Genomic DNA, 26,985 nt, shown 5'->3' on the forward strand with positions numbered 1-26,985 from the left:
TACAGGTCACAGCACAGTGACCAGCATTATCCGCTCCGGGGAACACCTAAAGCTCTGCCCCTTTAAGTAACAGAAGCACCAAGACAAAAAAAAAAAAAAAAAAATGGCCCAAATGACAGAACACTTCAAAGCTCCAGAAATAATTCAACTAAGCAGCGAACAGATAGCCAAACTATCAGATGCACAGTTCAAAACACTGGTTATCAAGATGCTCACAGAATTGGTTGAATCTGTTTGAAAACCAGATGAAAAAAAGAAGCCTATGCTAAGAGAAACAAAGGAAAATGTACAGGGAACCAATAGTGATGCGAAGGAAACTGGGACTCAAATCAACGGTGTGGACCAGAAGGAAGAAACAAACATCCAACCAGAAAGGACTGAAGCAACAAGAATTCGGAAAAATGAGGAGAGGCTTAGGAACCTCCAGGACATCTTTAAACCTTCCAACATCCGAATTATAGGGGTGCCAGAAGGAGAAGAGGAAGAACAAACAATTGAAAACTTATTTGAACAAATAATGAAGGAGAACTTCCCCAGTCTGGCAAAGGAAATAGACTTCCAGGAAGTCCAGGAAGCTCAGAGAGTCCCAAAGAAGCTGGACCCAAGGAGGAACACACCAAGGCACATCATACATTACCCAAGATGAAACAGAAGGAGAGAATCTTAGAAGCAGCAAGGGATAAGGAGACAGTTACCTACAAAGGAGTTCCCATAAGACTGTCAGCTGATTTCTCCAAAGAGACCTTACAGGCAAGAAGGGGCTGGCAAGAAGTACTCCAAGTCATGAAAGGCAAGGACCTACATCCAAGATTACTGTATCCAGCAAAGCTATCATTTAGAATGGAAGGGAAGATAACGTGCTTCTCAGATAAGGTCAAGTTGAAGGAGTTCATCATCATCAAGCCCTTATTATATGAAATGTTAAAGGGACTTATCTAAGAAAAAGAAGGTAAAAAATATGAACAGTAAAAATGATAGCAAACTCACAGTTATTAACAACCACACCTAAAACCAAAACAAAAGCAAACTAAGCAAACTAGAACAGGAATGGAACCACAGAAATGGACCTCACATGGAGGGTTATCAACAGGGAAGTGGGAGGGGGAGAGGGGGGGAAGGTACAGAGAATCAGTAGCATTAATGATAGGTGGAAAATAGACAGGGGGAGGGTAAGAATAGTGTGGGAAATGTAGAAGCCAAAGAACTTATAAGTATGACCCATGGACATGAACTATAGGGGGGGGGGGAATGTGGGAGGGAGGGGGTGGGCAGGATGGAGTGGAGTGAGGGCGGGGAATGGACAACTGTAATAGCACAATCAATAAATATATTTTTAAAAAATATATCAGAAACAGAAATCAAGAACAAAATCCTATTTGGTATAGCAACAAGAAAATTAAAATACCTAGGAATAATCCTAACCAAGGATGTAAAAGACCTGTACTCAGAAAACTACACGACATTGAAGAAAGAAATTATGGAACACAGAAACAAATGGAAACATATACTATGTTCACGGATTGGAAGAATTAACATCATCAAAATGTCCATACTACCCAAAGGGATTTATAGATTCAATGCAATCCCTATTGAAGTACCAATGACATGTTTCACAGATATAGAACAAATACTTGAACAATTTATATGGAACCATAAATGACCCCAAACAGCTGCAGCAATTTTCAGGAAAAAAAAAGAAAAAGTAGGGGGGATCACAATACCTGACATCAAACTGTATTACAAGGCCACTGTAATCAAAACAGCCTTATACTGGCGTAAGAACTCACACATATAGACCAATGGAACAGAGTAGAGAGCCCAGAAATCAACCCAAGTCTCTACAGTCAATCAATATTTGACAAAGGGGGCAGCAGCATAAAATGGAGTAAAAATAGCCTCTTCAACAAATGGTGTTGGGCTATCTGGACAGCTACCAGCAAAAAAAAAAAGAAAAAGAAAAAAGAAAAAAAAGAAACTTGACCCCCACAAAAATAAATTCAAGGTGGATAGAAGACTTAAATATAAGTCGTGGCAGCATAGAAGTCGTTCAGGAGATCATAGGAAGGAAAATCTCAGATATTCTGCAGAGCAATATTTTCACTGATATGTCCCCTAGAGCAAGGGACATAAAGGAAAGAATAGACAAATGGGATCTCATCCAAATAAAAAGCTTCTCTACGGCTACGTCTAAAGAAAACAGCATTAAAATGAAAAAAGAGCTAACCATATGGGAATACATATTTGCCCATGATACCTGAGACAAGGGTTTTATCTCCAAAATATATAAGAACTCATATGACTCCCTTCTAAGAAAAGCAACCCAATTAAAATATAGGCAAAGGACATGAAGAGACATTTATGTCCCAAAAAGGACATAAGAGGGCCAGTGACAAATGAAAAGATGCTCAGTATCGTTAGCCATCAGAGAGATGCAAATTAAAACCACAGTGAGATACCACTTCACACCAGTGATATGGCCATCATAAATAAATCATTAAACAACAAATGTTGGAGAGGTTGTAGAGAAATGGGGATCCTTGTACACTGTTGGTGGGAATGCAGACTGGTGCAACCACTATGGAAAACAGTATGGAATTTCCTCAGAAAACTAAAAATGGAACTGCCTTTTTGTCATGGCAATTTCACCTCAAGGATTATATCCTAATAACCTTGAAACACCAATCCAAAAGAATCTATGCACCCCAATATTCATAGTAGCACAATGTATAATAGCCAAATGCTGGAAGCAACCTAAGTGCCCATCAGTAAATGAATGGATCAAAAACTATGGTACATTTACACAATGGAATTCTATGCAGCAGAGAGAAAGAAGGAGCTTATACCCTTTGCAACAGCATGGATGGAACTGGAGAGCATTATGCTAAGTGAAATAAGCCAGGCGGTGAGGGACAAATACCATATGATCTCACCTTTAACTGGAATATAGTCAACAGAAGAAAAATGCAAACAAAATATAACCAGAGACATCGAAATTGGGAACAAGCTGACGGTAACCAGAAAGGAGGGGAGGTGATAATGGGGAGAAAGGGTGAAGGGTTTACAGGAGAAACTATAAAGGACACATGGACAATAACATGGGGTGGGGGTGGAAACAGGAGGGGTGGGGAAGGTTGGGATGGTGGGGAGTGGTGGGGGGGAAATGGAGAAAACTGTTCTTGTACAATAAAATTGTATAGTATTTTTTAAAAAATAGAAAATATTTTTTATTGATTATGCTATTACAGTTATTCCATTCCCCCCCTTTATTACCCTCTGCCCTGCACCACCCCTCCCACTAGCATTACCCCCCCCCCTTATTTTATGTCCATGGGTCATACATATAAATTCTTTGGCTTCTCCATTTCCTATAGTGTTCTTAACCACCCCCTGTCCATTTTATACCTACCACTTATATTTCTTATTCTCTGTACCTCTCCCCCCATTCTTCTCTCTCCACCTCCCCACTGATAACCCTCCACGTAATCTCCATTTCTATGATTCTGTTTGTGTTGTAGTTGTTTGCTTCGTTTGTTTTGTTTTTGTTTTTTTAGGTTTGATTGTTGATACTTGTGAGTTTGTTGTCATTTTACTGTTCATATTTAGGATCATCTTCTTTTTCTTAGATAAGTCCCTTTAACATTTCATGTAATAAGGGCTTGGTGATGATGAACTCCTTTAACTTGACCTTATCTGGGAAGCACTTTATCTGTCCTCCATTCTAAATGATAGGTGTGCTGGATAGAGTAATCTTGGATGTAGGACCTTGCCTTTCATGACTTTGAATATTTCTTTCTAGCCCCTTCTTGCCTGTAAGGATTCTTTTGAGAAATCAGCTGATAGTCTTTTGGACTCTCCATTCTAGGTAACTGTCTCCTTTTCTCTTGCTGCTCTTAAGATTCTCTCCTTATCTTTAATCCTGGATGTCATTATGATGTGCTTTGGTGTGTCCTTCTTTCGGTCCAACTTCTCTGGGACTCTCTGCGCTTCTTAGACTTCCAAAAAGTCTGTTTCCTTTGCCAGGTTGGGGAAGTTCTCCTTCTTTACATTTTCAAATAAGTTTTCAATTTCTTGCTCTTCCTATTTGCCTTCTGACTCCCCTATGATTCAGATGTTGGAATGTTTAAAATTGTCCCAAAACATATTTGCCAATGATACCTCAGACAAGGTATCAAAATATATAAAGAACTCACACAAGTCTACTCCAGGAAGACAAATAACCCAATTAAAAAAATGGGCAAAGACATGAACAGACACTTCTCCAAGGAGGACATACAGGGGCCCAGAGGCATATGAAAAGATGCTCAGCATCACCAGCCATCAGAGAGATGCAAATTGAAACCACAATGAGATGCCACTTCACACTGGTCAGAGTGGTCCTCATAAAGAAATCAACAAACAAGTGTTGCAGAGGATGTGGAGAAAAGGGAACCCTAGTGCATTGTTGGGGGGAATGCAGACTAGTGCAGCCACTATGGAAAACAGCATGGAATTTCCTCAGAAAACTAAAAATTGAACTGCTTTTTCACCTGGCAGTTCCACTTCTGTGATTATATCCTAAGAACCCTGAAACACCAATGCATAAGAAACTAGGCACCCCAATGTTCATAGCAGCCGAATTTGCAATAGCCAAGTGCTGGAAGCAACCTAAGTGTCCGTCAGTAAATGAATGGATTGAAACATTGTAGTACATTTACACGTTGGAATACAGCAGAAAGAATAAATGAGCTCCTACCCTTTGCAACAGCATGGCTGGATGTGGAGAGCATTATGCTAAATGAAATGAGCTATGCAGTGAAAGACAAATACCATATGATTTCACCTTTAAGTGTTACCTAATCAACAATACAAACAAGCTAGCAAAATATAACCAGAGACATTGAAATTAAGAACAATAAAGTGACCAGAGGGGAGTGGGAGGGGATAATAGGGGGAAAGGGGCAAAGGGTTTTCAGGAACAACTATAAAGGACACATGGATAAAACCAAGGGGGGTCGAAGCAGGGGAGGGAGGTGGGCATGGCTGGCATGGGGATGAGTGGTGTAGGGAAAATGTAGACAACTGTACTTGAACAACAATAAAATAAAAAAATAAAAATAAATCCTTCAAAACAAACAAAAATATAGTTGTCCCAGAGGTTCCTCAGCCTGTCCTCATGTTTTTGAATTTTTTCTTGATTCTGTTCTGGTTGGATGCTTATCTTCCTTCTACTCCAAATCATTGATTTGAGTTCCAGTTTCCTTCCCATCATTGTTGGTCCCCTGTGCATTTTCCTTTTTTTTCACTTTGCATAGACTTCACTTTTAGTTCTATTTTGCAACCATACTCAACCAATTCTGTGAGCATCCTGATTACCAGGGTTTTGAACTGTGCATCTGATAGGTTGGCTATCTCTTCATCACTTAGTTGTATTTTTTCTGGAACTTTGATCTGTTCTTTCAATTGGGCCATGTATTTTTTGTCTTGGCATGCCTTTTAGTAGTAAGTGGCAGAGCCTTAGGTATTCACCAGTGCAGGGCAACCCACTTCCCTGGGTTGTGGCACTGTAAATGGGGGAGTGGTCTGAGAGGGAACAATGCTGCTTGCTTATCTCTCAACCAGCTTTCAGTCACTTCCTCTGCTACCCAAAAGCAAATTGGGCCCTGTGGTGCTGATTCCCAGGTGGGTGGGCTTGTGTAGATTCTGGGACCCTGTGGGTCTCTCCAACAAACTCTCCTGTGAGGCTGGAAGTTTCTCCTGCCATCTCCACCCCCAGAGGTTTTTTCAGTCAGAGATTTTGAGGCTTTATTTCTCCATGCTGGAACCCTGGATTTCACCATCTGTCTTGCTCCCCAGTTGTTCCTCCTGGTTATCCTCACACAGAAGTGGGACTACCTGCTCAGCCAGCCACCACCTTGCCCACCTTGGTCCTCTAGCCTGCTGCGAGACCTCTCCATCCCAGCTGCCATCTCCACCCCTCCTACCAGTCTGGATGAATATTTCTTCTTTAACTCCTTGGTTGTCGGACTTCCATATAGTTCGATTTTCTGGCAGTTCTGGTTACCTTTTGTTTTTATGTTTGTTGTTGAACTTTTGATTGTGTGAGGAGGCAAAGTATATCTACCTATGCCTCCATCTTGGCTGGAATAAAAACTACTATCAAGTTCTTAATGGGTGCCTTTTCCTTCCTACTTACCCCTTCTTCCTACCAAAGTGGTGCCTTCTTGAAGCTGCTTCTCAGGTCTTGAACATTTTTAAGTCACTTGTTTTTTATATCCTAGTAGCTTGTGTTTTAATGTCCTAGATTTTAAACCTGCTGCTTACAGTATTTTTTATAATCAAGTGGGATTTTCTCTTATTGGATTTATTTTATATTTGTTCCATCAGCCCTAGGTTATCCACATTTCTCCCTTCCCTTTCCTTTCCCTTTCTCACCTCCCTTCCCTCCTTCCCCTCTTGCTTCCTTCCTTCCTGTCTTGCTCCACACTTTTGCCTGTCTCTCACCATAGGCATAGGCTTTGCAGATAAGTTTCCTGGATTTGAGTATTTTCCTACTTACAGGTAATTTGAAATTAATTGTCCCTATCTTTTACTTTTGATGAAGGATTATGGGTGATTTTATTAGTTTATGTTGTTGATTTATATATATATTTTTGAGAAATCATGGAGAAATTCAGATTTAGGCAACTACCATTAATCTCTACAGCCCAGAAGTTATTACCTTCATTTCTGAGGAATATTTTCACTGAGTATAGAATTACAGATATAAGCAGCTACTAGAGCCAGCATAACTTTCCAATATTCTTATTTCTTTGGATTTTTAGTTTCACTACTTCTTGACTCAAATGGTACCTACTGAATTATCTAGCTTTTCTTTTATTTCTAGGTTGGAAGTATTGGTATGTCATCAGGTATTTTATCCTATCTGGATGCTCATATTAGCTCGTATCTTAAGGATAAGAGCTAAGGCTTCATCTTCAATCTTCAAGTTTATCTATAACATCATGAATTTTTGCAATGCTTTCATTAATATCTAAAACCTACTCTATTAGAGACCTGTAGACACTCCTAGGTTTGATAGTTTGCTAGGAAGACTCACAGGACTAGAATATAGTTGTATTAATGGCTAAGATTTATTTCAGGAAAAGGGTATAAAGCAAAATCAGCAAAGGGAAAGGGGAAACCGGGCACAAGCTTCCAAGCATCCTTTTCCTGGTGCAGTCTCACAGGATATGCTTTATTCCTTTATCCATAAGTTGTGTCAGCACAGGTAGAATGTTGTTTTCTAGAGAACCTCATTAGAGACTCTGTGCTTAGATGCTTTATTAGAGGCTGTTCATGTAGACACCCTTTGCCTAGCATGTACTAGAATTTTAGACTTCCAGAAGGAAAGGGGGCATTCAGCATAAACTGTTTGCACAAACAGGTTAGGCATAATGAGACATTCTTATTAGTGAGGGTGGTGTGAGCCCTCTTGAAATATACATTCCCAGAAGCCAGCCAAGCACCAACACTGCAAGCAGGGCTTTTCCAGGAGAGCAGTTTAGTTCTGTTAACTCTTCTCTGCAATGTCTACCTTGCCAGTCACTTACTCATCTTGCTAGTAAGAGTTGTTTGGTATCTAAAATAGGTCAGCAATATTATATCTAATATAATATAAGCAGTGAGGTTTCTTCTCAGCAAAACTCTTACAATTAATCAGAAGTGAGGGAAATAAAATTATTCTCAGAAAATTATACTTAAGGAAGATAGCAAAATTCTTCTCTATCATAAGCTTAAGATTTTAATCTTTTAAACATTTTAAATTAATCAAAATGCCAATGTGTTATAGTAAATCAATTTTCTTCTTTTATTTTTATTAATGAGTAGAAAAAATGACTGAAGTGACTGTGTAAAGGAATTATATATTCACTCTTTTCTTTTAGCCTAAGAAAGCTGTCAAGGTACAACCTCGCCCACCTATAGCTCCTCGATCTTCTAGTAGTTCCACTGCAGCTGTTCGGCACAGATTGTTAAGAGTTCTCCCCCACATTGGGCAGTCTTGTTTACCTTCTCCTGGGAATGTATATCTGCCTGAAACATCCAGCAATGCAATTTCAAGTTTGACAACTCTGCCCCCTGCTGATACACCCCTAACATCTATAACTAGTGATTTTTGTAAGGAAGATGATAACTGGGAGAGTAACACACTGTCTCATTCCAATGGCAACATCAAACTACCATCTCAGATAACCCACGTGGAGTTCAAAAATGAGAAAGAGTTTGCTGATTCTATTCTCCATCTTGGATCATTCCTGCCTAGGCGGACACAACAATTTTCAGGAAATTTGTCGTCTAATAATGAAGATGACACCGTTTTATTTCCAACTTCTGAAGAGTGTGTAACTGAAAAATCACTTCTACCTGAAGTGCGTTCATTTGCTTTGTTTACAGAAGGAAATATTGATGAACAGATCAGCGGCTTAGAAGGCACCCGGAAGGTAAATCCTGATTTCTTACTTACTAATGGTGATAAAGGGTTGAAAGCTACAGAGCAGCACCTTAAACATGTTGCAAGAGTGTTGAGTGGTGAATCAGTAGAGACTACAGTTCTCAACAACCATGAATTAAGTCCTCACAAGAATACACTCTTGTCACCTCTTCACTGTTCTACACCAGTGTCACTCCTTAATTCTCTGGTGAAACCACAGAGACAGTCCAAATGTTTTGAGTCTGGGAATCTCCAGTCTTCTGCTTCACAAAATGTGATTCGGTCATTGGATGTTCAAAATATAACTGATTCTTATTTCTCTAGGACTACTCGCTTTCGAACTGTTAAAGTTGATTCATCTGGAAAAAGATTCAATATTATTTCTAAAGTTGAGGCTCAGGACATCAGAGAAATGGCTAGCAAGGCTTCCAAAGAGCCTGGTGGTGGTATAAATAATATAGGTTTTCTTGCTTCGCTGGCCCAGAGTGCAAGCAGAGAAGGGTTACTGAGCACGGGTGGGGTAGGTAGGCTTCGGACCTCTGGAATTGGGCTGTTGACAGACCTCCAGCATTTTCAAGAAAAATGCATTAGGAAAAGTTCTCCCCAGTTAGAATCTACCGATTTTTTTCTAGTAAGTATTTTCCTTTCTATATGTTCTAGTAGTGGTTATCCTTGTAATGATTCAACATATTTAAAATTTGTTTTTTGTTTATATAAATGAGGCCTAAGGTTGACTTCTTTTAATAGTTTATCTTAAAATGTGTATCTAGCTTATAGAGAATCTTTTTGATAGGTAAATTTTAAATAATGTTTTAGTCCTAAATTGAGAACTATAACTTGAAAATAATTTCATTTGAACAACTTATCACAGTAGTTTCCCCCCTTATCTATGGGGGATACATTTCAGTACCTGCAGTGAATGTCTGAAACCACAATACTACCAAAGTTTATGTATACTATGATTTTCCCATACATACATACTTGTAATAAAGTTTAATTTATATGCATAAATTAGGCACAGTAAGAGATTAATAACAATAACTAATAATAAAACAGAACAATTATAACAATATAGTCTAATAAAAGTTATGTGAATGTGGTTTCTCTCCCTTTCAAAATATGTCATTGTACTGGACTCACCCTTCTTCTTCTTGTGATAATGTGAGATGGTACAATGTCTACATGATGAGATCAAGTGAGTTTAGATACTCTGGACAAAAGGGCGATTTCTTTCCTGTGGGATGGAGTGAAATTTCATCATGCTACTCAGAATGGTGTGCAACTTAAAACTTATGAATTGTTCATTTCTGGAATTTCCCATTAATGTTTTTGGACTGTGGTTGACTTTGGGTAACTGACATTCTGGAAAGCAATGCCATGGATAATGGGGAAATACTATATTTTTAAATACTATTTTTATTAATGATTTTCCCAAATGAGAACTTTTATTTCAGCCATCAAATTATACTCTCTTAAACGTAAGTAATAAGCACTGCTGAATGTGAGAATCAGTTTCCAAGTTAATTTAATTAAAATTAGATTAAATAAATAATTTTAAATTAAAGCCCAACAGCATTTTTGTAATAAAGTGAAAGTATTCCATGTTTGATATTTTCTTTTGTTCACCATTAACTCACTTCCATAGATGTTTTGTGTTTTAATTGTAGTCTGCCCGTGGTATTGGAATGAGTGGAAATAATACAGCAGCAGGGAAAAGAGTAGGTAAGCTACAGATAATTTTTAAAACAATTTAAGGCTAATAATCATAACATTATACATACTGTTGAATTTCAAAGATAAAGGAGAAGAACATTCTCTGTAGTATGTTCAGAGTAAGCTCTCCCTAAACTTTTTGTTTCATCCACTTATGAAAATGATTATGAGAAGTGACTGTAGGACATATTTGAAGAATAAAACTAAAATGAAATTTAGGTACCTGTTGTCTGGGGAGGGATATGGTCTATGAAAAGATGAATGAAGAATTAACCTGTAGTTTCCAATGCTCCCAGTCACTGGATACTTTAGAGCCATGCTGGGCTGCTGGATAGGTTTTGATGAAGTACCCTAGAAAGTTGTTTCTTAACATTATGATCCAATATCAAGGATGGTACTAAGAATTCCCTTTGATGAACTGGTTATTTCTGGATAAAAGAAAATGACCATTGCTAGGTCAGCCCTTACCAAAGATAGTAGCAGTACTGACTATAACATCAGGACTTCCTCCTACCAATAATACCTTAAATGTTCACTGTGACCAGTCCTTATTTATAAGACAGCTAATATTATCACCACCTTTTCTGTTTTAATACCCAGACGTTGTAATAGGAAATTCATCACAAAGATGTACGGTACCACCTTATAGCCGTGAGGTTGTAAAGTTTATTTTGTACATTATGATTTTATGTTATATGAGTTTTATTATGTTATATGAGTATATATTATGTTATATGAGTTTTATGTCTTTAAAGAGATACTTAGGGTTTCTTTTCCACTACTATATAGAGCCCAAGTTTCTAAATTATTAATGTATTCACATTTTTTCTTCTTTTTTTAATTTGTATTTTTAATTTTTTTTTTGCGCTTTGAATGGATCTTTTTTTTTATTGTTATTCAATTACAGTGGTGTGCCTTTTCTCCTCATCCCTCAACCCCACCCCAGCTGAACCACCGACCCTCCCACACCTCAACCCTCCCCCTTGATTTTGTCCATGTGTCCTTTATAGTAGTTCCTGTAATCCCCTCTTCCCACTGTCTCCACCCCACCCCCCCTGCCCATTGTTAGATTGTTCTTAACTTCAAAGTCTCTGGTTATATTTTGTTTCATTTTTTCTTCTATTTATTATGTTCCAGTTAAAGGTGAAATCATATGGTATTTGTCCCTCACCATCTGGCTTATTTCACTTAGCATAATGCTCTCCAGTTCATACATGCTGTTGCAAAGGGTATAAGCTCCTCCTTTCTCTCTGCTTCATAGAATTCCACTGTGTAAATATACCATAGTTTTTGGATCCACTCATTTGCTGATGGGCACTTAGGCTGCTTCCAGTACTTGGCTATTCTAAATTGTGCTGCTATGAACATTGGGGTGCATAGGTCCTTTTGGATTGGTGTTTCAGGGTTCTTAGGGTATAATCCCTGCAGCGGAATTGGTGGGTCAAAGGGCAGTTCCATGTTTAGTTTTCTGGGGAAATTCCATACTGTTTTCCACAGTGGCCTCACCAGTCTCCATTCCCACCAACAGTACACTAGGGTTCCCATTTCTCCGCATCCTCTCCAACATTTGCTTGTGGATTTGTTTATGTTGGCCACTCTGACTGGTGTGAGATGCTACCTCATTGTGGTTTTAATTTGCATCTCTCTGATGGCTAGTGATGCTGAGCATCTATTCATATAGACATACAGAGGTCTCTGAGTCCTCTGTATGTCTTCCTTGGAGAAGTGTCTGTTCAAGTCCTTTGCACATTTTTTAATTGGGTTGTTTGTCTTCCTGGAGTGCAGTCGTGTGAGTTCTTTATGTATTAGAGATCAGGTGCTTGTCTGAGGTATCATTGGCAAATATGTTTTCCAATACTGTTGGTTCTCTTTGTAATTTGGTGCTGTTTTCTTTAGCCATGCAGAAGCTTTTTATTTTGATGATGTCCCATTTGTTTATTGTTTCATTTATGTCCCTTGCTTTAGGGGACATGTCTGTGAGGATGTTGCAGCGTGGAATGTCTGAGATTTTCCTGCCAATGTTTACTCTAGGACTTTTATGGTGTTACAACTTATATTTAAGTCTTTTACCCATATTGAGTTTATTTTTGTGTATGGCATAAGTTGGTGATCGAATTTCATTTTTTTCCACGTAGCTGTCCAGATCTCCCAACATCATCTGTTGAAGAGGCTATTTTTGCTCCATTTTATGCTCCTGCCTCCTTTGTCAAATATTAATTGACTGTAAAGGCTTGAGTTTATTTCTGGGCTCTCTGCTCTGTTCCATTGGTCTATGTGCCTGTTTTTATGCCAGTACCAGACTGTTTTCATGAGAGTGGCCTTGTAATACAGTTTGATATCAGGTATTGTGATCCCTCCTGCTTTGTTCTTCTTTCTCAAAATTGCTGCAGCTATTTGGGGTCATTTATTGTTCCATATAAATTTCTGAAATGTCTGTTCTATATCTCTGAAATATGTCATGGGTACTCTAATAGGGAATGCATTGAATCTATAAATTGCTTTGGGTAGTATGGCCATTTTGATGACGTTAATTATTCCGATCCATGAGCACGGTACATGCTTCCATTTGTTTGTGTCTTCCTTAATTTCTTTCTTCAGTGTTGTGTAGTTTTCTGAGTATAGGTCTTTTACCTCCTTGGTTAGGTTTATTCCTAGGTACATTATTTTTTTTGTTGCTATATCAAATGGGATTTTTTTTTTCCTGATTTCTGTTTCTGCAGTTTCATTGTTGGTGTACAGGAATGCCTTTGATTTCTGAATATGGACTTTGTATCCAGCTGTTTTGCCAAAATCATTTATTAGGTCCAGTAGTTTTTTGGTGGAGTCTATAGGATTTTCCATGTACACTATCATGTCATCTGCAAACAGTGACAGTTTCATTTCCTCCTTTCCAATTTGGATGCCTTTTATTGCTTTTTCTTGTCTGATTGCTGTGGGTAGGACTTCCAATACTATGTTGAATAGGAGTGGTGAGAGAGGGCATCCTTGTCTTCTTCCTGATCTTAGTGGGAAAGCTCTAAGTTTTTGTCCATTGAGTATGATTTTGGCTGTAGGTCTCTCATATATGGCCTTTATTATGTTGAGGAATGCTCCCTCTATTCCCACTTTGCTGAGTGTTGTTATCAGAAATGGGTGCTGTATCTTATCAAATGCTCTTTCTGCATCTATTGTTATGATCATGTGATTTTTGTCTTTGCTGTTGTTGATGTGATGTATTATGTTTATTGATTTCCAAATTTTGTACCATCCTTGCATCCCTGGGATGAATCCCACTTGGTCATGGTGGATGATCTTTTTAATGTATTGCTGGATGCGGTTTGCCAATATTTTGTTGAGAATTTTAGCGTCTATGTTCATCAGCAATATTCGCCTGAAGTTTTCTTTCTTTGTTGTGTCTTTATCTGGTTTTGGGATTAGGATGATGTTGGCTTCATAAAAAGAGTTTGGGAGTCTTCTATCAGTTTGGATTTTTTCGAATAGTCTGTGAAGGATAGGTGTTAGCTCTTCCTTAAATGCTTTGTAGAATTCTCCTGTGAAACCATCTGGTCCAGGGCTTTTGTGTGTTGGCAGTTTTTTGATGACTTCTTCAATTTCCTCTGCTGTTATTGGACTGTTCAGGTTCTCTGCTTCTTCTTCATTCAGTTTTGGAAGATTATATTTTTCTTGAAATGTGTCCGTTTCACCTAGGTTTTCAAATTTCTTGGCATGCAGTTCTTTGTAGTAATTTCTTACAATCCTTTGTATTTCTGTAGTATCAGTTGTAATCTCTCCTCTTTCATTTCTACTTGTGTTTATTTGGATCCTCTATCTTTTTTTCTTGATGAGCCTACTTAAAGGCTCGTCGATTTTGTCTGTCTTTTCAAAGAACCAGCTCCTGGATTGGTTCTTTAAGGAGCCTTGATCCTTAGAATTGTGCTTTTAGTCTCTATGTCATTTAACTCTGCTCTGATCTTGGTTATTTCCTTCCTTCTGCTTGCTCTGGGCTGTCTTTGTTGTTGTTCCCCGAGTTATTGTAGGCATAGTGTTAGGTTGTTTGTTTGAAATGTTTCTATCTTTTTAAGATAGGCCTATATTGCTATGAACTTCCCACTCAGGACTGCCTTTGCTGTGTCCCATACGTTTTGGGTTGTTGTGAGTTCATTTTCATTAGTTTCCAGAAAGTTTTTGATTTCTTCCCTAATCTCATTCTTGAACCATTCATTGTTTACTAGCATGCTATTCAGTCTCCATGATTTTGAGTGTTTGGGGTTTTGTCCTTTGGGGTTGGTTTCAAGTTTCTGTCCCTTGTGGTCAGAGAAAATGCTTGGTATGATTTCAATTTTCTTGAATTTGTTGAGGCTTGCTTTGTGTCCTATCATGTGGTCTATCTTTGAAAAAGTTCCATGTACACTTGAAAAGAATGTGTATTTTGCTTTTTTGGGGTGAAAAGCTCTATATATATCAGTTAAGTCCATTTCCTCTAGGGTATTGTGAAGTGACACAATATCCTTGTTGATATTTTGTTTGGAAGACCTGTCCATTTTTGATAGTGGGGTGTTAAAGTCCCCTACTATAATTGTGTTGCTGTCAATATCTTTCTTGAAATCCTCCAAGATTTTCTTTATGTATTTGGGTGCTCCTATGTCGGGTGCATATGTATTTACAGTGTTTATGTCTTCTTGGTGGATTCTTCCTTTGAGTATGATGCAGTGACCTTCTGGGTCTCTCTTTATGGCCCGTCTTTGGAAGTCTATTTTGTCTGATATGAGTATTGCTACCCCTGCTTTTTTTTCCTGTCTGTTTGCTTGGAAAATTTGTTTCCAGCCTTTCACTTTCAGTCTGTGTAGGTCTTTTGTCCTGCGATGGGTCTCTTGTAGGCAGCATATGTGTGGGTCATGTTTTCTTATCCATTCAGCTATTCTATGTCTTTTGATTGGAGCATTTAATCCATTTACATTTAAGGTTATTATCGATAGGTAGTTATTCATTGCCATTTTTGCCTACCTGTGTTCCTCTGTCTTTCTCTTTTCCTTCCTTTCCTAAAGCAGTCCCTTTAGCATCTCTTGCAGAGCTGGTTTGCTGGAAGTGTATTCTTTTGGACTTCTTTTGTCTGAGAAACTCTTTATTTGGCCTTCTATCTTGATTGAGAGCCTTGCTGGGTGAAGTAGTCTTGGTTGCAGGCCTCTGGTTCTCATTACTTGGAATACTTTTTGCCATTCTTTTCTGGCTTGGAGTGTTTCCATTGAGAAGTCAGTTGCTAACCTTATTGGGGCTCCCTTGTATGTTACTTCCTGTTTCTTTCTCCCTTGCTGCCTTTAAGATCCTCTCTTTGTCTTGGAATTTTGCCATATTAATTGTGATGTGTCTTGCAATGGGCCTGTTTGGGTTCCTCTTGTTGGGACTCTCTGTGTTTCCTGGATTTGTGTGACTTTTTCTCTCCTCAGATTAGGGAAATTGTCCATCATTACTTTTTCAAACAGGTTTTCTATCCCTTCCTCTTCTTCTTCTCCTCCTGGTATTCCTATTATACGGATATTGTTACGTTTCATGTTGTCCTGCATTTCCCTTATTGCCTCTTCATTCTTTCTGAGCCTCTTTTCCTTTTCTTGCTCTTTCTGGGTGTTTTTTTCTACTTTATCCTCTAGCTCGCTGATCTGATCCTCTGGTTCATCAAGCCTGCTTTTCATTCCTTCTACTGTGTTCTTCAATTCAGAAATTGTCTTCTTCATTTCCTCTTGGCCCTTTTGATAGTTTCTATTTCCTTTTTCATGTTAATATAGTTTGCAGTGAGTTCATTGTAGTTTCCCTGTAGCTTCTGGTAGTTCTCTGTGAGGTCTTTGAGCTTCCTGATAACCATTGCTTTGAACTCAGTATCTGATAGTTGAGTTGCCTCTTTTTCAGTTAGCATTATTTCTGACGTTTCCTCCTTTCCTTTCATTTGCTGGTTGTTTCTTTGTCTTCCCATTGTTTTTGAGACTCTTCTTGTTAGCCTGTGCTTCTTAAATTGCTCTATTCTGACTCCCTGGGTTTATGGTATGAACTTCTATGGTAGAATGCCGATGGGATTCAGTGGTGCTGTCTCCTTAATCTCCTGTGCTCACTGGTCTTGAGCTGATGTTTATGGGTCTAACATGGTCTAACTCTGGTCTTTTCAGCACTGCAGGTTTTATTGTCTCACCTGTGGGAAAAAGAGAAAGGGGAAAACAAAACGGAGAAGGGAAGGAAGGAAAAGGAATAGAAAAGGAAAGGAAGGAAGGCAGAAGGGATAAAGAAAGATCAGAGGCAAGATAAGAAGGAATTTTAACAAAAATTAAAACAAAACAATAAATAAAAGAAGGCAGGAAGAAGGAATAAAAAAGGTAAAGGATGGAAGGAAGAAGGAATAAAAAGAATGAAGGACAGAAAGGAAGAAGGAATTCAGGGGGAAAGGAGGAAAGAAAAAAAAAAGTCTTCTGCTGGCTTTAAACAGGTCAGGTTAGTTCTGCTGGTCTTCCTGTCTGTGAAATGGGAGGGGGTATTTGGAAGGATTGGTTTCACTTTCCTTCCTTCCTGAGCCACACTCTTCACTGTTGTTCAGCCTCCAATCCAGTTCCTCAGGGTCCTTCTGCTCCCCACTAGGCCTTTAGGACAACAGTTGTGCTGTCCTTGAGTTGCACCAATTGGGGGCAACTCACACTCCCCCTTCTTGATCTTTGCTGTCTTAGATGCTAGGGGCTCTCGGTGCTGCTATGGGGTAGTTCAGCCCCCTACTGGGTCGAGTCTTTTGGGGGAATGCAGTCTCCCCCAGCCCTGCAGCTCCCCTCTGCTGGGTCTTCTGCCTTAGTCCTAGAGAGCCAGTAGGCCCTGCAGGGCTCTGTGTGCAAGGGCTAGGTAGGAGTTGTTCAGAACCGGTGCTTTTAGGTGTGGTTGCTAGCAGGCAGCCAGGCTGTTGATCGGCTGGTACGCCTCTTTGGGCCTGGGTCACGTGGCCAGCTGATCTGCCACTTTCGGCCTGTGCGTGGGGCAGCTAGCCTCTGGTCCTGGTGCTACCCACCGGAGGTGTCAGGTATAGGCCCCCAGTCCGCTAATCTGGGTGTGGGCAACAGGGCTTCATGTGAGAGCTGGGGCTGCTTATCCCGAGTTCACCGTCCCGGGGCTGAGGGAGGAGGGGAGCCAGAGGCCCAGGCTGCTGCCGAGAGTTCTCTAACTAGCCCCTCAGTTCCTCTATTTTCTCTTGTACTTTTTGAGAAATTCTTCCTATTCAAGCCCCCCTGGTCCAAACAAGCACCTGGCTGCTCATACAGCCCAGCCTGGCTCTCTCCCAAGAGTCCTGCAGGAGACCCTGCACCCAGGCCTGGGCTTCAGTTGCCCTGGTCCCTGCGCTGGTCCCAGGGACCTTATTGTTCTTAAGCACTCTTCTTACCGTCAGATCTTTCAATGTCCTCTATCTTTGGTCTCTGATCTTCATATATGCTGGAATACCGTTGGCTATTGGCTCTGTTCCTCAGATCAGCTAGGTGTTTTACTGGTGCTTAGGGGAAGTGGACTCTGCTCCCACCTATCTCGCCGCCATCTTCCCCCTCTGTATTCACTTTTTTAACAATTTTTTTATTGTACTAAATTACACACGACAAAATTTACTGTTTTAATCATTTTAAGTATATAATTCAGTGTCTTCAGTACTACATTGACATTGTTGACCAATCATTACCACCATTCACCTCAAGAACTCTTTTTATCTTTAAAAACTGAAACATTGTACTTATTAAACACTGTGTCTTCATTTACTCCTCCCCCCAACTCCTGGAAACCACCATGCTACTTTCCATTTCTATGAGTTTAACTACTCTAACTACCTCATATAGCTAAAACCATACAGTATTTGTCATTTGTGTTTGGCTTACATTACTTAGCATAATGTTAAGGTCCATGTGTATTGTAGCATGTATCAGCATCTCCATACTTTTTAAGGCTGAATAATATTCCACTGTATGTATATAAAATATTTTGCTTATCTATGCATCTTTGGGTAGAAACTTGTGTTGTTTTCATATTTGAACTACTGCTATGATTATGGATATACCAATATCCTTTTGAGACCCTGCTTTCAATTCTTTTGAGCACATACACAAAATTGGAATTGCTAGATCTGAGGGTAATTCAATATTTATTTTTTAAAGGAACTGCTATACTGTTTTCTTTTTCTTTTTAATGTTTTCTAATGTTGTTCAGTTACAGTTGTCCCCATTTTTCCCTTCATTGCTCTCCCCTGCCCTATTCAACCCCTGCTCACAAAGGCAATCCCCACCCCATTGTCCTTGTCCGTGGGTCCTTTGTACATCTTCCCCTTTTTTTCCCCTGTTATCCCACTGCCCCTACCCCTCTGGTCACTGTCAGTTTGTCCTTAATTTCCATGTCTCTGGTTCTGTTTTGCTCATTGGTTTGTTTTGTTGATTAGGTTCCACTTATTGGTGGGATCATATGGTATTTGTCTTTCACTGCCTGGCTTATTTCACTTAACATAATGCTCTTCAGTTTCATCCATGCTGCTGTGAAGGGTAGGAGCTCCCTCTTTCTTTCTGCTGCATAGTATTCCATTGTGTAAATGTACCACAGTGTTTTGATCCACTCATTTACTGATGGGCACCTAGGCTGCTTCCAGCACTTGGCTACTGTGAATTGTGCTGCTATGAACATTGAGGTGCATAGGTTCTTTTAAATTGATGTTTCAGGATTCTCAGGGTATAGTCCCAGCAGTGGAATCACTGGATCAAAAGGTAGTTCCATTTTTAATTTTTTGAGGAAATTCCATGCTGTTTTCCACAGTGGCAGCACCAGTCTGCATTCCCACCAACAGTGTACTAGAGTTCCCTTTACTCCACCACCTCACCAGTACTTGTTTGTTGATTTGTTAATGATGGCCATTATCGCCGGTGTGAAGTGGTATCTCTTGTGGTTTTAGTTTGCATCTCTCTGATGGCTAGTGATGCTGAGCATCCTTTCATATGTCTTCAGGCCCTCTGTATGTCCTCCTTGGAAAAGTGCCTGTTCAGGTCCTTTGCCCATTTTTTAATTGGATTGTGTATCTTCCTGGTGTGGAGTTGTGTCAGTTCTTTATATATTTTAGAGATCAAGCCCTTGTCTGAGGTCTCATTGCCAAATATGTTTTCCCATATGGTTGGTTCCCTTTTCATTTTGCTGATGTTTTCTTTAGCCATGCAGAAGTTTTTAATTTGATGTAGTACCATTTGTTTATTCTTTCCTTTATATCCCTTGCTCTAGGGGACACATCGAAGAAAATACTGCTGCATGGAATATCTGAAATTGTCCTGCCTATGTTCTCCTCTAGGACTTTTATGGTGTCACAATTTATATTTAAGTAATTTATCCATCTTAAGTTTATTTTGGTGTATGGTGTAAGTTGGTGGTCCAGTTTCATTTTTTTGCATGTGCTTGTTCAATAATTTTTATTTTTAAATTACAATAGACATAGTATTATATTACTTTCTGGTATGCAACATAGTTATTAGACTTTTATATAACTTACAAAGTGACCACCCCAGTAAATCTATTACACATCTTACAGCATACATAGTTATGACAATATTATTCAGTATATTCCCTATTCTATTCTCTACAACCCATGATTATTTTGTAACTATCAATTTGCACATTTAACTTATGTTTTTAATTTTTCTTTTCAATTATAGTTTACATTCAATATTATGCTATATTAGTTTCAGGTATACAGCATAGTGGTTAAAAAATCATACTTCACAAATTGGTCCTTCCAATATTTCAAGTACCCACCTGGTACCATATATAGTTATTACAATATTATTGGCTATATTCTCTATGCTGTAATTTACATCACTGCGACAATTATGAAACTACCAATTTGTACTACTTGACCCCTTTACCTTTTTACCCAACACCCATTCAACCCTCCCCTCTTGCAACCATTACTCTGTTCTCTTTATCTGTGAGTCTATTTCTATTTTGTTTGTTAATTTATTTTGTTCTTTAGATTCCTTTATAAGTGAAATCATAATGTACCTGTCTTTCTCTGTCTGACTTTTTTCACTTAGCATAGTAACTTCTAGGTCCACCCATGGTGTTGCAAAAGGTAAGATTTCATTCTTTTTTTTTTTTTTTTTTTTAAATATATTTATTGATTATGCTATTACAGTTGTCCCATTTCCCCCCCCACTCCACTCCATCCTGCCCACCCACCTCCCTCCCACATTCCCCCCCCATAGTTCATGTCCATGGGTCATACTTATAAGTTCTTTGGCTTCTACATTTCCTACACTATTTTTACCCTCCCCCTGTCTATTTTCCACCTATCATCTATGCTACTTATTCTCTGTACCTTTACCCCCCTCTCCCCCTCCCACTCCCTTATTGACAACCCTCATGTTCTAGTTGTTTGCCTAGTTTGCTCTCGTTTTTGTTTTATGTGTGGTCGTTAATAACTGTGAGTTTGCTGTCATTTTTACTGTTCCTATTTTTGATCTTTTTCTTAGGTAACTCCCTTTAACATTTCATATAATAAGGGCTTGGTGATGATGAGCCTCTTCAACTTGACCTTATCTGAGAAGCACTTTATCCTCCCTTCCATTCTAAATGATAGCTTTGCTGGATACAGTAATCTTGGACGTAGGTCCTTGCGTTTAATCTTGGGTAATGTAATTATGATGTGTCTTGTTGTGTTCCTCCTTGGGTCCAGCTTCTTTGGGACTCTCTGAGCTTCCTGGACTTCCCGGAAGTCTATTTCCTTTGCCAGATTAGGGAAGTTCTCCTTCATTATTTGTTCAAATAAGTTTTCAATTTTTTGTTCTTCTTCTTCTCCTTCTGGCACCCCTATAATTCGGATGTTGGAACGTTTCAAGGTGTCCTGGAGGTTCCTAAGCCTCTCCTCATTTTTCCAAGTTCTTGTTTCTTCATTCTTTTCTGGTTGGATGTTTGTTTCTTCCTTCTGGTCCATACCATTGATTTGAGTCCCAGTTTCCTTCTTATCACTATTGGTTCCCTGTACATTTTCCTTTGTTTCTCTTAGCATAGGCTTCATTTTTTCATCTGTTTTTCGAATAGATTCAACCAAGTCTGTGAGCATATTGATAACCAGTGCTTTGAACTGTGCATCCGATAGGTTGGCTATCTGTTCGTCGCTTAGTTGTATTTTTTCTGGAGCTTTGAAGTGTTCTGTCATTTGGGCCATTTTTTTTGTTTATTTGTCTTGGCGTGTCTGTTACTTTAAGGGGCGGAGCCTTAGGTGTTCACCGGGTCGGGGTAATGCTGGTCGCTGCGCTGTGATGCTGTACGTGGGGGCGGGGCCGAGAGGGAGCAATGGCGCCCGCTTCACTCTCCTCCGGATTTCAGTCTTTCACTCCGCTACCCACAATCAAACTGGGCCCCTCTGGTGCTGGTTCCTGAGTAAGTGGGCCTGTGCACACTCTAGGCCCCTGTGGGTCTCTCCAACAACCTCTCCTGTGAGGCTGGGAGTCTCTCCTGCCGCCCCAACCCCCAGGGGCGCTTTCAATCAGAGGTTTGAGGCTTTATTTTCCCCGAGCTGGAGCCCTGGGTTGCGCAGAGGTCTGCTTCTCTGCCCGCCGTTCGTCCGGTTTATCTGTGGGCGAATGTGCCGCAGGGTGCTATCCGCCACTCTGCCTGCCCCACTCTCTGCCACTCTGGGTCCGGCCCTCTGGGTTTATCTGTGCAAATGTGGGACCGCAGGGTCTGCTAGTGCTCGGACTGCCTGCGCCATTTGTCCCACACTCCGCCAGTCTCAGTCCTGCCACAGCCACGCGAGTCCTCTCCACCCCAGTGCCGTCTCCGCCCCTCCTACCAGTCTGGATGAATGATTATTTTCTGTTTCCTTGGTGTTGGTCCCCCTTGCTGTTCGATTCTCTGTCAGTTCTGGTTGTGCGAGGAGGCGCAGTGTGTCTACCTACGCCGCCATCTTGGTTCCCCAGATTTCATTCTTTTTTTATGGCTGAGTGGTATTCCATTGTGTATGTGTACCATAGCTTTTTTACCTTCTGTCTATTGATGGACACTTGGGTTGCTCATATCTTAGCTATTGTAAATAATAGCTATATTATTTACAGTAATATAGGGATGCATATATTCTTTTGAATTAGTGTATCAGGTTTCTTTGGATTTATACCCAGAACTGGAACCACTGGGCCATAAGGTAATTTCATTTTTAATTTTTGGAGGAACCTCCACACTGTTTTGTATAGTGGAGGCACCAGTCTGCACTCCCACCAAGAATGCACTTGGGTTCCCTTTTCTCCACATCCTCGTCAACACTTGGTGTTTGTTGATTTATCAATAATTTATTCTGATAGGTGTGATGGTATCTCACTTTGGTTGTAATTTGCATTTCTCTGATGACCAGTGACGCTGAGCAACATTTCACACCTATTGGCCATCTGTATGTCCTCTTTGGAGAAGTGTCTATTCAGGTCTTCTGCCCAATTTTTTCATTGGGTTGTCTGGTTTTCTAGTGTTGATTTTTCTTGGTTACTTATAAATTTTGTATATTAACACCTCATTGTATTTGTCATTGGTGAATATCGTTTCCCATTCCATAGGTTGTCTTTTTGTTTTTTTGATGGTTTCCCTTCGTGTGCAAAAACTTTTTAGTTAATGTAGTCCCATTTGTTTCCCTTGCCTGATGAGATATGTCAGAAAAAATATGGCTATGAGAAATCTCAGAGACTTTACTGCCTATGTTTTCTTCTAGGAGTTTTATGGTTTCAGGTCTTACATTTAAGTCTTTAATCCATTTTGAGTTTATTCGCGTGTACTGTGTGCATGGGGAGAGGGGTTTACAGGAGCAAAATAAATATTTCTGAATATTTATTTCGTACCCTGCTACTTTACTGAACTTATTTATTAGTTTAGGTACTTTTTAAAAGAATCTTTAGGGTTCTTAATTACAGTATCATGTCATCTGCAAATAATAACAGCTTTACCTCTCTCTTTGTAATTTGGATACCTTTTATTTCTTCTTACCTGATTGCTGTGGCTAGGACTTCTAGTACTATGTTGAATAAGAGTGGAGAGGGTAGATATCCCTGTTTTATTCCTGCTTTTAAGGGAAACACTTTTATTTTTTTTTCATGCTTGAGTATGATGTTGGCTGTGTGTTTTTCATATACAGCTTTTATTATATTAAGGATCATTCTCTCTATTCCTACTTTGTTCAGAGTTTTTATCATAAATAGGTGCTACATTTTGTCAAATGCTTTTTGTGCATCTATTGTTATGATCATATGATTTTTATCCTTCATTTTGTTTATGTGGTTAATTACATTAATTGACTTGCAGATATTGTACCAAACTTGCATCCCAGGAATAAATCCCACTTGATCATGGTATATCACTTTTCATGTATTGGCAAATTTGGTTTGCTAATATTTTATTGAGAATTTTTACACCTATTCAATACTTTCACCAGAGCTATTGTCCTATATATTTTTTCTTTATAGTGGCCTTATTTGGTATTAGAATCAGGATAATGTTGGCCTCATACAATGATCTTGGGAGTCTTCCCTAATCTTGTGTTTTTGAAATAGTTTGAGAAGGTTAGGTGTTAGTTCTTTGAGTTAGTTTGGTTAAAATTTACCTGTGAAGCCACCTGCTCTAGGACTTTTTATTTGTTGCGAGGTTTTTAATTACTGGCTTGATGTAATTGGATGTAATTTGTCTGTTTTGATTTTCTTTTTTCTCTCAAGTCAGTCTTAGGAGCTTCTGTGCTTCTAGGAATTTACCCATTTCTTTTAGATTTTCCAATTTGTTGGCATATAATTGTTTATAGTATTGTTTTATAATCTTTTATATTTCTGTGGTGTTAGTTGTTTCTTCTCTTTCATTGATCTTTTGTATTGTTTTTTAAAATTCTATTTTATTTATTTCTGCTCTGATCTTTATTATTTCCTTCCTCCTATTCATTTTGGACGTTGTTCTTTTTCTAGTTTCTTTAGGTGAATGGTTATATTGTGTTTTTTAAGATTTTATTTACTTTTATTTTTTAATTTATTTTTATTTTTGTTCAAGTACAGCTGTCTCCATTTTCACCTCCCCACACCCCCCCATCCATGCCTCCCACCCTCAAACCTACCCCTTTTAGCTTTGTCCATGTGTCCTTTATACATGTTCCTTGATTTCCCTTCCCCTATTATCCCTCTCCCCCCTCCTCTCTGGTTCCTGTTAGTTTTTCTTTATTTCAATGTCTCTGGTTGTATTTTGCTTGTCTGTTTGTTTTGTTGATAGGTTCCACTTATAGAGATCATATGATATTTCTCTCTCACAAAAAATATTTTATTTCCTTTAGAGAGAGGGGAAGGGAGGGAGAAAGTGAGGGAGAGAAACAGCAATATGTGAGAGATACATCCCCTACTATAATTATATTACTGTCTATCTCTCCTTTTTTGACCATCAATATTTGCTTTATGTATTTAGGGGCTCCTATGTGAGATGAATAAATGTTTACAATGATTATGTCCTCTTGATGGAATGCTTTCTTCATCATTATGTAATTACCTTTTTTGTTTTGTTACAGCCTTTGTTTTAAAGTCTATTTTGTCTGATATAAATACTGCTACACTGTTTTGTTTTTTTTATTTCCACTTGCATGAACTGTCTTTACTCATTCCTTTACCTTCAGTCTGTGTGTGTCTTACATCTTGAATTGGGTCTTTTGTAGGCAGCATATATATGGGTCTTTTTTTGCTATCCATTTAGCCACCCTATGTCTTTAAAAAAATTTTATTGTATTTATTCCATTACCACTTAACCTCCTTACACCTCCCCACTCCCTTCAATCACCACACTGTTGTCCATGTCCATGAGTCCTTTTTCCATTTTACTCAATCCCTCCACTTCATAACTTCCACTCCAAAAGCTGTCATCCTACCCTCTATCTATGAGTCTCTCTCTATTCTGCTTGTTAGTTCAGTTTGTTCATTAGGTTCCACGTATAAGTGAAATCATATGATATTTGTTTTTCTTTGACTGGCTTATTTCACTTAACATAATGTTCTCCAGGTCCAACCATGGTGTCACAAAGATAAAATATTCTTCTTTTTTATGGCTGAGTAGCATTCCATTGTGTAAATGTTCCATAATTGTTTTATCCGCTCATATGCTGATGGACACTGAGGCTACTTCCATATCTTGGCAATTGTAAATAATGCTGCAATGAACATAGGGATGCTTATATTCTTTTGAATTAGCATTTGGGGTTTCTTTGGATATATTCCCAGAAGTGGGACCACTGGCTCAAAATGCAGATCTATTTTTATTTTTTTGAGGTATCTCCATAGTGCTATCCACAGTGCAGTCCCACCAACAGTGCAAAAGGGTTCCCTTTTTTCCACATCCTCACTAGTACTTGTTGTTTGTGATTTATTGATGATAGCCATTCTGACAGGTATGAGGTGATATCTTTTTGTGGTTTTAATTTTCATTCCTCTGATGATTAGTGACATTGAGCATCTTTTCATAGGTGTATTGGCTATGTATATGTCCTCTTTGGAGAAGTGTCTCTTCAGGTCATTTGCCCATTTTTTAATTGGATTTTTTTTTTGGTGTTGAGTTTTGTAAGCTCTTCATAAATTTTGTATATTACACCTGATCAATTGTATTGGCAAATATGTTCTCCCATTCTATGGGTTGTCTTTGTTGATGGTCTCTTTTGCAATGCAAAAATGTTTTAGTTTAATATTGTCCCATTTGCTTATTTTTTCTTTTCTTTCATTTTGCTCATAGCAAGATAAAATATTGTTCATAGCTATAAGCAATGTCAAAGTTTTTACTGCCTATGTTTTCTTTTAGGATTTTTTATGGTTTTAGGTATAATATTTAAGTCTTCAATCCATTTTGAATTCATCCTTGTCTGTGGTATAAGAAGGTGGTCTGGTTTCATTTTATCACGTATATCCAATTTCCCCAGTACTATTTACTGAATCCACTATCTTTAGCCCATTGTATGTGCTTCCTTCCTCTATAAAATATTAATATTAATTGACTGTAAAGGTGTGGGTTTATTTCTGGGCTCTCTATTCTGTTCCATTGATCTATGTATCTGTTTTTATGCCAGTACCATGCTGATTTGATTACAATGGCCTTATTGTGTAGTTTGATATCAGGTAGCATGATTCCTCCAACCTTGTTCTTCTTTTTCACCCTATATCTTTTGATTGGAGGATTTAATTCACTTACATGTAAAATGATTATTGATAGACATTTATTTTTTGGCATTTTAAAATTTCATAATTTTCTTTTTTCTCTATTTCTATTTATTGGTTATTCATTGATTTTATTTATTTTTTTAAAGATTTTATTTTATTTTTTTAGAGAGGTGAAGGGAGAGAGAAGGAGAGGGAGAGAAACATCAATGTGTGGTTGCCTCTCGCACACCCACCACTGGTGACCTGGCCCACAACCCAGGCATGTTCCCTAGACTGGGAATCGAACAAGTGACCTTTTGATTCACAAGGTGGGGGCGGGGGGAGAGAGAGAGAGAGAAGAGAGAGAAAGAGAGAAGAGAAAAAGAGAGAGGTTTGCTGTTGTCCCACTTATTTATGCATTCCTGGGTTGCTGCTTGTATGTGCCCTGATCAGGGATCAAAACCACAACCTTGGAGTACTGGAACTATGCTCTAACCAACGGAGCTTCCCAGCTGAGGCTTTCTACTTATAGAAGACTCTTTAACATTTCTTGTAATAGTGATAAGCTGTTGATGGACTCCTTTAGCATTTTCTTGTCTGGGAAGCTCTTTATCTGTCCTCAATTCTAAATGATCATTTGCTTAGGAGAGTAGTCTTGATTGTAGGTCCTTCCTTTTGATTACTTCA

At 38.8% G+C, this 26,985-nt stretch overlaps 1 protein-coding gene across 6 annotated transcripts in view; it reads left to right on the forward strand.

Annotated features, from left to right (window-relative positions):
* ZFAND4 (zinc finger AN1-type containing 4) overlaps positions 1 to 26,985 on the forward strand; it is a 190,148-nt gene that overhangs the window by 148,884 nt on the left and 14,279 nt on the right. For all 6 annotated transcript variants that reach the window (XM_045195984.2, XM_053923336.1, XM_024561409.3 and 3 more), the window contains 2 exons: positions 7,902 to 9,077; positions 10,114 to 10,168. In XM_045195984.2, coding sequence (XP_045051919.1) covers positions 7,902 to 9,077; positions 10,114 to 10,168 — 1,231 coding nt within the window. The remainder of the gene's footprint in view (positions 1 to 7,901; positions 9,078 to 10,113; positions 10,169 to 26,985) is intronic.

Source organism: Desmodus rotundus, chromosome 4 (genome assembly GCF_022682495.2).
Source record: "Desmodus rotundus isolate HL8 chromosome 4, HLdesRot8A.1, whole genome shotgun sequence".
Taxonomy (NCBI): Eukaryota; Metazoa; Chordata; class Mammalia; order Chiroptera; family Phyllostomidae; genus Desmodus; species Desmodus rotundus.